The sequence below is a fragment of the Myxocyprinus asiaticus genome, chromosome 16 (genome assembly GCF_019703515.2).
Source record: "Myxocyprinus asiaticus isolate MX2 ecotype Aquarium Trade chromosome 16, UBuf_Myxa_2, whole genome shotgun sequence".
In the NCBI taxonomy this organism is placed as follows: domain Eukaryota; kingdom Metazoa; phylum Chordata; class Actinopteri; order Cypriniformes; family Catostomidae; genus Myxocyprinus; species Myxocyprinus asiaticus.
The window spans coordinates 24,564,119-24,577,219 of NC_059359.1; the positions used below are offsets into that span (position 1 = coordinate 24,564,119).

At 42.9% G+C, this 13,101-nt stretch overlaps 2 protein-coding genes across 2 annotated transcripts; both read left to right on the forward strand.

Annotated features, from left to right (window-relative positions):
• Positions 1 to 1,655: 1,655 nt before the first annotated feature.
• On the forward strand, positions 1,656 to 8,259 carry LOC127454075 (trypsin-3-like). The gene is made up of 8 exons (XM_051721031.1): positions 1,656 to 1,860; positions 2,459 to 2,527; positions 2,630 to 2,691; positions 2,789 to 2,951; positions 4,804 to 4,963; positions 5,239 to 5,492; positions 7,706 to 7,842; positions 8,069 to 8,259. The coding sequence occupies exons 5-8, from the start codon at positions 4,938 to 4,940 to the stop codon at positions 8,216 to 8,218; spliced, it is 567 nt and encodes a 188-aa protein (XP_051576991.1). The 5' UTR covers positions 1,656 to 1,860; positions 2,459 to 2,527; positions 2,630 to 2,691; positions 2,789 to 2,951; positions 4,804 to 4,937; the 3' UTR covers positions 8,219 to 8,259.
• A 2-nt stretch (positions 8,260 to 8,261) lies between these two features.
• On the forward strand, positions 8,262 to 13,075 carry LOC127454073 (uncharacterized). Its single transcript, XM_051721026.1, has 2 exons — positions 8,262 to 9,873; positions 12,754 to 13,075. Exons 1-2 carry the CDS (start codon positions 9,238 to 9,240, stop codon positions 12,754 to 12,756), a joined length of 639 nt encoding a protein of 212 aa, XP_051576986.1. The 5' UTR covers positions 8,262 to 9,237; the 3' UTR covers positions 12,757 to 13,075.
• The last annotated feature ends 26 nt before the right edge of the window (positions 13,076 to 13,101 follow it).

Here is a 13,101-nt window from a genome sequence, read left to right on the forward strand (position 1 = left end):
ATATTGAGATTTAAGGTTAAGATAGCATGTGACAACTTTCCCCTAAGTGATATTTAAGTAAATCTTCTAATTAATAAAAAACCCAGAATATATGTTATTCAAAATATTAATTTAAAATATGCATTTATATTTAATAAAAAGAACCATGTATCAATTCAGATGTTAAGTAATCAAAGAAAAACAGCAATGAGTTTTTTTATCCACACATGACCTTCCTTTGCCACCTGTATACTCCCACAAAAGCTAATGATTTAACTGTGGTGCTGGAATTGCCAGTGGAGAAAATATTCAAACCAAGATTTTACCTCGCATAGCATCAAGAGCAAGCATATTATATCTATAAGCCACGAGATGCTGTGCATCACTTTGATTTTAACATGGACAAGGGGTGTTCTTAGGCACAACGCAAAGTGAACTTAAAGCTGCTTATACTTTTTATAGAACAGCGGCAACAGCAATATGATAAAAGACACCAATGTTCACTAAACCGTTAAATTTTTTAAATTAATGATAATCAAAATTAAGAATTGTTCTGCCAAGTAATATAGTTCAGCAGCCTAACTGCAGTCTGCTTAAATGTGCGGTCATAGGTGTGTTTATATAATTTTACAACCATTTCAAAAGTAGCTCATTCAGTCAGAATATAGAGTCTGACCCTATACTGCCTGACAAACAAGGTATGAGTAAAAATATCTGAATAAACATTTAAAGATTTTCAATAAACAACCATGACTGCTGTGATTTGTTCAAAATCTCATTATTACAGGAAAAACAACAACAACAAAAAAACATTATCATTATTGCATATATTGGGATCCCAAGTAAAAACTACATTAAAGAGGTAAATATACAGATTTAGATACCAAGATGTTGAATACTCAGTAGAATATAGATGATAAAATGGCAAGTTCTATGAATTCTGATTGAATGTGCTCAAAGTCATTGTAAAATGACAATAAATACACACCTCTAATTCTATATTAATCTGCCAAGATGCTGCTTTGACAGCATAGCATTAGGATAATGAACTTTTTTAATTGGCAGAAGCATTGTTCATTCCAAAAAAAAGTGTTTATTTTTTTGGCCTTTTTAATGACAGAGTTAGTGGAGAGGAGATAGGAAATTACAGGGGAGAAGAGTGGGAATGGACCTCACAAGCTGGGACTCAAATTCAAGTCACACATGATGATCAGCATCACATGTCATGAGCACAGCCCGCTAGGCTACAGCTCTGATCATTCCAATAATTATCAATAATACATTTCTATTTATTGATAATCCTTTAAGACATTGGTGTGTTTAATCATAATGTTTTTGATTCCATTTTATAAATGCAAATGCCCTTTGAAAACAAGATTATTTACTCTGTTTTGCATAGCAAAAATGATTTATTTTGTGCAAATAATTTATGTACATTTGTTACTAAAAACCAGTGCATTCCTAAATCAGTGTGCTTGGGAGATAAAGCACTGTGCATCATATTGTGTCAATGCTAAACCACATGTTAGTTTCGCACACTAGTTACTATTTATTGCTTAATGTCAACAAGTGAATTAATGTTCTAGAGAATTATCTCAAGCTTTGGAGTTGGCTACACTCTTAAAAACTGCTGTTAATTTACTTCAAAATATCAACAGTATAATCCTGTTATTTTTAAATGCAGTACATTACTGTTAATTTTGGTTGGTTAAATGACTTAGACGCAATATTATGGTATTTTACAGTATTGATTGCTCAAAGGAAAGAAAACAGTACTTTACAGTATTTTTTGCATTGCATTTTGGGAACACAAGACTACAGTGAGCCCACACGTGTTTAAGGGGTGATTTGTTCACCCATCTTCATCTTCTGAATTAATAGGTGAGTACCCTTTTGCTTTGCTTTTTAGCATAGCCATAAAACATTACATTTATGTTCAACTCATATTGTGCTGTGATAATGATTTTGGTAGCCTACCTGCCATCAGATCCCAATATCAACTAAATAAGCTGTTTGTAACGTTATATTCTGTCTTTAAGCCCAAGACCTTTGTTTCTTTTACTAAAATTGTTTTCTTTAAGTGATTTGTTGTCAGATTGAATAATGCACTGGATTTGGTTTAAGTTGTTAATTTGCATGTCAGATTTGAGATTGGAGTCTGAGCTGACACACAAAACAGTGCAGAAACACCTCACTCAAGTGGTCAGTGTGGTCAGATAACATTAACAACTTTAACGTTCAGATCTGGGCTGCAATCGCAAAAGCATTGTAAGCTTAAATAGGTTGTAGAAACCATTGGTGACAATGCTTTCTACAATCTACTTACGACGAAGTCGAAGTATACAACGCTTTTGGGAAACGCAGCTGTACAGTTGATAATGTTAAGTTTTATGGAGGGATGTATGACATTCCTTCTCTTTTAATCTGAAAACATTGGTGATACTGGAATTGTATCTAACTTTTTAAACACTTGTTTCAGTGGGAAACCAACTGTAACTTTGACACCGAGTGCAGCTGGATTTCTGAAACGGATCTTCCATATTACAGGGTGAGATTCATAAAAACATAACTTCTTTTTATTCTGAGAAGTGCAGCCTTCAAACAGCGTTGCACATTTTATTTAAATAATGTTCCATTGTTGTCTCTGTAGCTGAAATGATGTTTGTGTTCTGATGATGATAGAAAATCATACACATCTGGCATGGCATTAAGGTGAGTAAATGATGATTGAATTTTTATATTTGGGTGATCTATTCCTTTAAGAAAGCTCTCCTGACACTAATTATGAGTACACACATTTGTTTTTCAGGTGTTTCATCGGGATAAATCCTGAGAGAGGCACCAAGGCTGGACGAGGCAAAGTCCTGTCAAAGCATACGGGGAAAGTCGCCCAGAAAAAGATGACATTAGTCAACCCTCGTGTCTCCAGTCTACTAAAGAAACGAATGGACTTTGAGTGGGACTTTATATAAGTCAGTGAACCCAGTCATTCACACACACACACACTCACTCAACTCACTCAACCTCACACAAACACTCACATACGAACACTATCTCACACACACACACACTCAACACACACACACTCACACAAACACTCTCTCTCTCACACACACACACACACACACTCAACACACACAAACTCACACAAACACTCTCACACACACTCAACACATACAAACTCACACAAACAATTTCTCACACACTCAACACACACAAACTCCCACAAGCACTCTCTCTCTCTCACACACACACACACACACACACAAACACTCTCTCTCACACACACACTCAGTACGCACAAACTCACACAAACACACACACACACACACACACACACACACACACACACACACACACACTCAATATACACAAACTCACACAAACACTCTCACACACTCAACACACACAAACTCCCACAAGCACTCTCTCTCTCTCACACACACACACACACACACACAAACACTCTCTCTCACACACACACTCAGTACGCACAAACACACACACACACACACACACACACACACACACTCAATATACACAAACTCACACAAACACTCTCACACACACACACACACACACTCAAACACTCTCTCACACACACAAACACTCACACACACACACAAACACTCTCACACACACAAACAGCCTCACACACACACAAACTCACACAAACACTTTCTCAGACACTCACACACACACAAACTCACACAAACACTTTCTCAGACACTCACACTCACTGTTTTAGTCATTCATTCAGCTACTTTCTCAGTTATTTACTGAGTGTTTGTGTCCAGAGTTCAGTGTTTGGACAGACAGAGATTTGTTATTATTTGTTATAATATGTATTTATTATTTATATGGCTGAAATGTAAGTTTATTTACCCAAATCAGCTTTGGGCTTTGTTTTACCAATTGCCTTACAATTGTGTACAGATGTTTTGCAAGAATGGTGTTTTGCAAATAAAGAGAGACGTTTTGAAAAGACACTTTGAAGCTGTATTATTTGTCTTAAAAGTTAAAGTCACTATTTCAAAGGCTACATTTATACACTATTAAAACATGGTATTTTTTATTGCAAGACTAAGGAATAATTTATTAAATCACAAGGTTTAGAAAAAAGTAAACACATTGTAGTCCTTTTTGCTAGCAGTCCATTACTCAATAGCTTATACAGTAGCATGTAGTGTATTTTTACTGTAGTTTACAGTAAAATCCTGCAAATATACCTCTTGTGAAAAAGTGCAAATAAACAGTAATTAACTGCTAATCCTTTTGTCAGTATTTTACTGTAAAGGTAGTAAAATAACAACTTTATGCTGTATTTGCAAAAACAGTAGCAAACTGTAAATTTCAGCTACAGCAAGATACTGTTAATTTTACAGTAACTTGCTGGCAACCCTGCTGCCAGTTCTTTACTGTTTTTTTTACGGGAAAATTTTTAACAGTGTAGGTACTCTATATAAAGTTGTTCCTTGGCCATCCAAGGCATCGACCAGGGCAGGAAAACCATGAAGGCTCTCATTCTTTTAGGCCTGTTTGCTGTGGCATGTACATATACTGATCAGAAAAGGATTTATACTGGACTCAGAACAGAGCTAATACGGTTTAAAAGGTGTTTTAAATAATCATGTAATAATGGAAAAAAAATTTTTGTTTTACTGCACACAGTTTGCAACAGGATAGTAGTTACAAGTAGTTTAGTGAAAATAGATTTCTATTTTATTTTTATTTGTTTTACAATTTTAAATAGGAGTACTGACTGACAGTTGTTAAGGCATAGCTTGTGTTTTCATTTCATGTTTTTGTTTTTTGTTTTATCAGATGCCGCTCCTATTGATGAATATGATAAAATTGTCGGGGGATTTGAGTGTACTAAGAATGGTGTTCCATATCAGGTTTCCCTGAATAGTGGGTATCACTTTTGTGGCAGCTCTCTGATCAACAGCCTCTGGATCATGTCTGCTGCTCACTGTTACAAGTCGTAAGATAAATATTTCTATTAAATGCACAGAAAACTTCAAACTGTTAATTTGAACACGTAGTTTATTTTACATTTTGTGTCGTTTTTTTATTTATCAAACTACAATTTTGCAGGATGTCATTCTATACAGACATCAGAGGCCACAATATGGTTTTATTTCATCTTGTTTGAATTATGTTTTATACTTTGCTAAAATGTCAGTAAATATTTGCACGCTGTGCATAATTAATGTTTATTTTGTGAAGCAATTCACACACCGATGTCTCTGTTCTCAGTCATGTTCAGGTTCGTCTTGGTGAGCATAACATTGATGTTACTGAGAACACTGAGCAGTTCATCAACTCTGCCAGTGTCATCAGGCACCCTAGTTACAACAGCAACACTCTGGACAATGATATCATGCTGATCAAGCTAAGTCAGGCTGCTTCTCTGAACAGTTACGTTCAGACTATCGCTCTGCCTTCAAGTTGTGCTGCAGCTGGTTCTGAATGCCTGATCTCTGGATGGGGCAACATGAGCGCAAGTGGAAGTGAGTGACCTTAACTTGTACTACTATAATGAAACTTACTGTAAGTCAGGCAAAAGTCATTTGAGGCCATTTGACCATTATCTACACCTGAAATCACACACTGAAATTATATATATATATATATATACACACACAGGTGCATCTCAATAAATTAGAATGTTGTGGAAAAGTTCATTTATTTCAGTAATTCAACTCAAATTGTGAAACTCGTGTATTAAATAAATTCAGTGCACACAGACTGAAGTAGTTTAAGTCTTTGGTTCTTTTAATTGTGATGATTTTGGCTCACATTTAACAAAAACCCACCAATTCACTATCTCAAAAAATTAGAATACATCATAAGACCAATAAAAAAAACATTTTTAGTGAATTGTTGGCCTTCTGGAAAGTATGTTCATTTACTGTATATGTACTCAATACTTGGTAGGGGCTCCTTTTGCTTTAATTACTGCCTCAATTCGGCGTGGCATGGAGGTGATCAGTTTGTGGCACTGCTGAGGTGGTATGGAAGCCCAGGTTTCTTTGACAGTGGCCTTCAGCTCATCTGCATTTTTTGGTCTCTTGTTTCTCATTTTCCTCTTGACAATACCCCATAGATTCTCTATGGGGTTCAGGTCTGGTGAGTTTGCTGGCCAGTCAAGCACACCAACACCATGGTCATTTAAGCAACTTTTGGTGCTTTTGGCAGTGTGGGCAGGTGCCAAATCCTGCTGGAAAATGAAATCAGCATCTTTAAAAAGCTGGTCAGCAGAAGGAAGCATGAAGTGCTCCAAAATTTCTTGGTAAACGGGTGCAGTGACTGGTTTTCAAAAAACACAATGGACCAACACCAGCAGATGACATTGCACCCCAAATCATCACAAACTTTGGAAACTTAACACTGGACTTCAAGCAACTTGGGCTATGAGCTTCTCCACCCTTCCTCCAGACTCTAGGACCTTGGTTTCCAAATGAAATACAAAACTTGCTCTCATCTGAAAAGAGGACTTTGGACCACTGGGCAACAGTCCAGTTCTTCTTCTCCTTAGCCCAGGTAAGACGCCTCTGACGTTGTCTGTGGTTCAGGAGTGGCTTAACAAGAGGAATACGACAACTGTAGCCAAATTCCTTGACATGTCTGTGTGTGGTGGCTCTTGATGCCTTGACCCCAGCCTCAGTCCATTCCTTGTGAAGTTCACCCAAATTCTTGAATCGATTTTGCTTGACAATCATAAGGCTGCGGTTCTCTCGGTTGGTTGTGCATCTTTTTCTTCCACACTTTTTCCTTCCAATCAACTTTCTGTTAACATGCTTGGATACAGCACTCTGTGAACAGCCAGCTTCTTTGGCAATGAATGTTTGTGGCTTACCCTCCTTGTGAAGGGTGTCAATGATTGTCTTCTGGACAACTGTCAGATCAGCAGTCTTCCCCATGATTGTGTAGCCTAGTGAACCAAACTGAGAGACCATTTTGAAGGCTCAGGAAACCTTTGCAGGTGTTTTGAGTTGATTAGCTGATTGGCATGTCACCATATTCTAATTTGTTGAGATAGTGAATTGGTGGGTTTTTGTTAAATGTGAGCCAAAATCATCACAATTAAAAGAACCAAAGACTTAAACTACTTCAGTCTGTGTGCATTGAATTTATTTAATACACGAGTTTCACAATTTGAGTTGAATTACCGAAATAAATGAACTTTTCCACGACATTCTAATTTATTGGGATGCACCTGTATATATATATATATATATATATATATATATATATATATATATATATATATATATTTACAAGAGACATTCTAGGATGAGACAGGTCACTTTCAAACAAATTAATTGAAGAAATTGGAATGCAAAATATGGCAGCTTGTAGGAATTGAAGTCCTGCCTTTCAGTAAAAAACAACAAAAACTATTACCTTTTTTGAAATAGACATAACCTGTCCGTTTTCACAAGAAAGTGCATTTGGATTAGTTGGACCAGCCTGAAAATTTTTGTTTTTAGCATGATTGAAGCACAGTGTATGGTACCATTGTTGTCAGATTTTATTTATAATTTGAAATATGTTATTTGATCTGTCATAATCTTGGCCAGATGTTTTGAAGATGTTTGTCTTTCCCCATTCAAGTAGATAGGATTTGTACTTGTATGACTAGAAAAAGTTGCCAGGAGGTGTTATGAATAGGGCTGCCTAGTGACCGGACTTGCCTCAGAGGAACTTTGACCTTATTTAGGCAACTACCCCAGCCGTCTGATGTGCCTGTGGGCTCCTATCCTAAGTGACACCACCTGCAGAAATGCCTACCCAGGTCAGATCACCTCCAACATGTTCTGTGCCGGCTACATGGAGGGAGGCAAGGACTCCTGCCAGGTAAGATCCCTACTAGTTACTGTACATTTAAAGCCACAATAACATTATATTGAAAAAAAACAAAAGAGTCCAAATTAGATGTCTCTGAGATTCTGACATCCAATTAGCATTTTGCGCAAGACTATTTGGGTGGAAATAGCTGAGCTGTGTGGCCAGTGCTATGTGCACTTGGTTGCAAATAGTCACTCAGTCATTAACCCCACCCTAAAATGCTTCTGTTTTACAGGGTGACTCTGGTGGCCCAGTGGCATGCAACAAAGTACTCCAAGGTATTGTGTCCTGGGGCTATGGCTGTGCCCAGAAGAACAAACCTGGTGTCTATACCAAGGTTTGCAACTTTACTACTTGGATCAGAAACACCATGAACTCCAATTAATCATCCATAGATGTTACCAAATCCATACTGTTCCAGTATTGGTCCATACTGCCACACAGTCAACATCACATGACTAGCCTAATAAATGAGTTAAAACTACAAATGAATGATTTGTATGTCTTTTGTTTATGTGTAGTTTTTTGGAAAAAAAAGTTACAGTTTAAAAAAACAGTGTGGCAGCGGGGGCGTGGTCAAGCATCTCTCCGGAGAGAGAGAAAGCGGTAAGGGCGCTTGCACCTGAGCTAGATCATGTCTAACACCTGTCTCTAATTACAGAGAGCACGGGGAGAGCGGCATAAAAGAGCCACACCGCCAGCAGACGTGGAGAGAGAGACTGGCACAAGGAAGGCCACAGTGCTACAGAAGCTGTTGTGATTATTGTGTTATGAATTTAAAGTGTTTAAGTAACTATTTGCCTGTGAAGCTGATGTGTTTAAATAACTCTGTGCCTGAGAGACTGTTGAGTTTGTGAAACTGTAAGCATCAAGGTGGCGAAATTAAACGCTTACCTGAACCTGGAAACCTCGCTTCCCTGTTCTCCTTTCCACTGAAGAGTGTTACACTGGTGCCGAAACCCGGGAAACATTTTGGTTGAAGATGGACGGAAGTCGCCCCGTAGAGTCCTCCCAGTTGGCTGAGATCCTCCAAGCCCTCGCTAGCCTACATCGGAACCACCAGCAAACCCTGCTTGAGCTCCGGCAAGATCAAGATCGCCAGTTTGTGGAGCTCCTACGCGCTCAGGCGATCCGGAGCCTCCTCAGCCAGGAGGCGTCCCCAGCCGCGACCCCGGACACTCACATGCCATTGCCCCCGCCTGCGCTACAGAAGATGGGGACGGCGGACGACCCAGAGGCGTTCCTGGATTTGTTTGAGCGCACCACCGAGATCCGGGGCTGGCCGCTCGGTCAGTGGGCGGCCCGACTTATTCCGCTGTTGTCCGGGGAAGCCCAGCTCACGGCTCAATAACTGCCGGCGATGAGCCTCCTGGCTTATGGTGACCTGAAGAAAGCCATCTTGCAATGGGTTGGTCAGAGTCCGGAAGAGAATCGTCAACTCTTCCGGAGCCTGAAGCTGGAGAACTCCGACTGCCCGTTTGCCTTCGTCCAACGGCTCCGCGATGCCTGCCGAAGATGGTTGCTAGCGGGGGACTGCGGCATCGATGGGATCATGACCAGGTGGTACTGGAGCAATTAATACTTCGACTGCCAAAAGGGATGGCGGAGTGGGTCCAGTGCCACCGTCCGGCGTCACTGGAGGAAGCCGTCCGGCTTGCGGCGGTCCACATGGCGGCGATCCCGAGGGCGGAAGAACCCTCTACTCTCTCTCCCCTCCCCCTGTGTTTTCCCCTGTCTCATCCCCTACCCCTCTCTCCTCTTGTTCTGCTCTCTCCCCAGGGCCCGTTCCTGCCCCACACAGGCGAGGAGGACTTCAGCCACCGAGACCAGATCCCCGGGCATGGGAGGCAACACCTCCCCCTATCCCCATGCCCTGCCGCTCTCCCTCTCAGGTGGGAGCGCCCGCCGACGCAAGTGCGGATGTGCGAGGACCCGGGCCACTTCTGGGATCAGTGCCCTCTGATGGAGCTGGGGACGGCGGTACGGGTCTCCGACCTCCCGCAGGCTGCCCCCGACCGGGCCGGAGCGTACCGGATACCGGTAAGTGTCAAGGGAGGTACTCACCAAGCGTTGGTGGACACTGGGTGTAATCAAACCACTATCCACCAACGCTTGGTTCAACCCGAGGCTTTGGGAACAGCTAAAACGGTGAGGGTGAAGTGTGTGCACGGGGATATTCACAAGTATCCTGTGGTGACTCTGACGATTAAATTCTGGGGGAAAAAACATAGAGTGGAGGCCGCGGTTAGTTCCCGCCTCACCCATCCGCTGATTTTGGGGACAGATTGGCCTGACTTTAGAGATTTATTGAAGGGAATTTGTGCGGATGGGTCCTGTACTAAATTAGGGAGATGTGCAATGTGCGATGCTCTGGCAGAGGAAGCGGAGCCGGGGCCGTCCTCGACAGCTCCACGTCCTAATGACGAGAGAGGGGGAGAGGCTACAGCCCCTCCCCTTCTCAGGGAACTCCCTGAGGGAGATTTCCCTTTGGAGCAGTCACGAGACGAGCAGTCACGACCAAGTGAGAGTCATCGATGGTCAACGACTCCAGCCGGACATCGCCCTTTCATACCCCTATTTTGCAATTATAAATGAGCGTTTGTATAGAGTGACACAGGATGCTCAAACTAAAGAAGATACAACCCAACTTTTGATACCACAGAGCTGTCGGGAAATGGTATACCAGGCGGCTCATTATAATCCCATGGCGGGTCACTTAGTAGAAAGGAAAACACTGAACCATCTAATAGCCCGCTTCTATTGGCCAGGCACTGGCGGCAATGTCCGCAGGTGGTGTGCGGCATGCTGCGAATGTCAGCTGGTTAACCCACCGGCCACTCCAAAAGCGCCGTTGCACCCTCTTCCGTTGATCGAGGTCCCCTTTGAAAGAATTGGAATGGACCTCATCGGGCCATTAGAACGGTCGGCACGTGGACATCGCTTTGTATTGGTCCTAGTGGACTATGCAACGCGATATCCGGAAGCAGTGCCTCTTCGCAACATCTCAGCACGCAGTGTTGCGGAGGCACTCTTCAAAATAATCTCCCGGGTGGGGATTCCGATAGAAATCCTCTCCGATCAAGGCACAACATTTATGGACACTACGCGAGCTCTACGAATTACTGAGCATTAAATCGATTCGCACCAGCGTGTACCATCCTCAAACGGATGGCCTGGTGGAACGATTTAATAAAACCCTTAAAAACATTATTCGTAAGTTCGTGCATGACGATGCTAGAAATTGGGATAAATGGCTCGACCCCCTGTTATTCACAGTACGAGAGGTCCCGCAAGCCTCCACTGGCTTCTCCCCATTTGAGCTGCTGTATGGGCAACGCCCACGCGGTGTGCTTGATGTATTGCGAGAGGCCTGTGAGGAGGGACCTTCAAATAGTAAGAATGAAATTCAATACGTTCTTGATCTTAGAGCCAAACTCCACACTTTGGAACAACTAACACAGGAGAATTTGCTCCAAGCTCAAGAACGACAGTGCCGACAGTATGACAGGGGAACTCAGCTAAGGGAATTTGCAAATGGAGATAAAGTCCTTGTATTACTTCCCACATCGAGCTCTAAATTAGTCGCCAAGTGGCAAGGGCCCTTTGAGGTCACACGACGAGTGGCAGATCTCGGTTATGAGGTTAAACGAACCAATAGAGGGGGCACACATCAAATATACCACCTCAACCTCCTGAAATTGTGGAGGGAGGCGGTACCAGTGACGCTGGCTATGGTAGTTCCAGAGAAGGTGGAGCTCGGACCCGAGGTGAATTCAAAACATAAACAGTTCACCCCGGTCACTTGTGGAGACCACCTCTCACCGAGTCAACTTGCGGAGGTTGCCAGGTTGCAACAGGAATTTGCGGATGTGTTCTCCCCTCTATCGGGTACATAGCCGCCCCTACCGATTACCCGAACACAAAAAGAAAATCGTTCGTGAAGAATTGGATGCAATGCTCAATATGGGGGTAATAGAAGAATCCCACAGCGATTGGTCCAGCCCAGTTGTTCTAGTGCCTAAGAGCGACAGGTCTGTAAGGTTCTGTGTGGATTATAGGAAAGTCAATGCGGTGTCTAAATTTGATGCGTATCCAATGCCTTGCATTGATGAGTTGCTCGATTTTATTCGACATTGGATTTGACGAAGGGTTATTGGCAGATCCCTTTACACCAATTTCCCGTGAACAAACCGCCTTCTCCACACCGTTTGGATTACACCAGTTTGTGACACTTCCGTTCGGTTTGTTTGGGGCCCCGGCTACGTTTCAGGATCTCATGGACCGAATTCTCAGACCGCATTCAGCTTATGCCGATTGGGTGGGTGGAGGTACGGTATCTGGGGTTTCACTTGGGCCACGGGCAGGTGCGTCCCCAAATTGACAAGACAGCAGTGATTGCGACCTGCTTCAGACAGGGGGCTGGGGGCCGTACTCTCACAGGTGGTGGAGGGGGAGGAGTGCCCGGTGCTGTACATTAGCCATAAGCTCTCGTCGAGGGAAACTAAGTACAGCACCGTGGAAAAGGAGTGTCTCGCCATCAAGTGGGCGGTCCTCACTCTCCGATACTACCTGTTGGGGCGGGCCTTCACCCTCTGTTCGGATCACGCCCCGCTCCAATGGCTCCACCGCATGAAAGACACCAACGCATGGATCACCCGTTGGTATCTGGCTCTTCAGCCGTTTAAGTTCAAGGTGGTCCACAGACCGGGAGCGCAGATGGCTGTCACTGACTTCCTTTCCAGAAATGGGGGGGGGGGGGGGGGAGTGGTAGGCAGGCCGGATGCCTCCCTGGCCTGAGTCGGGCGGTGGGGATATGTGGCAGCGGGGGCATTGTCAAGCATCTCTCCGGAGAGAGAGAGAAAGCGGTAAGGGCGCTTGCACCTGTGCTAGATTATGTCTAACACCTGTCTCTAATTACAGTGAGCACGGGGAGAGCGGCATAAAAGAGCCACACCGCCAGCAGACGTGGAGAGAGAGACTGGCACAAGGAAGGCCACAGTGCTACAGAAGCTGTTGTGATTATTGTGTTATGAATTTAAAGTGTTTAAGTAACTATTTGCCTGTGAAGCTGATGTGTTTAAATAACTGAGAGACTGTTGAGTTTGTGAAACTGTAAGCATCAAGGTGGCCAAATTAAACGCTTACCTGAACCTGGAAACCTCGCTTCCCTGTTCTCCTTTCCACTGAAGAGTGTTACAAACAGAAAGAAAGAAAATAGGCATGGGGATCTGTAGAGGAAGGAGAGGTGAGATAACACAACAGCTGTCT

What these genes read in the sequence shown, in the direction of transcription:
- LOC127454075 (XM_051721031.1), top strand. Translation starts at nt 4,938, where the DNA reads ATGTCTGCTGCTCACTGTTACAAGTC. An exon ending in CAACATGAGCGCAAGTGGAA is followed by an intron (nt 5,493 to 7,705) that starts GTGAGTGACCTT and finishes GACCTTATTTAG; the next exon opens with GCAACTACCCCAGCCGTCTG. An exon ending in GAGGCAAGGACTCCTGCCAG is followed by an intron (nt 7,843 to 8,068) that starts GTAAGATCCCTA and finishes TCTGTTTTACAG; the next exon opens with GGTGACTCTGGTGGCCCAGT.
- LOC127454073 (XM_051721026.1), top strand. Translation starts at nt 9,238, where the DNA reads ATGGGTTGGTCAGAGTCCGGAAGAGAATCGTCAACTCTTCCGGAGCCT.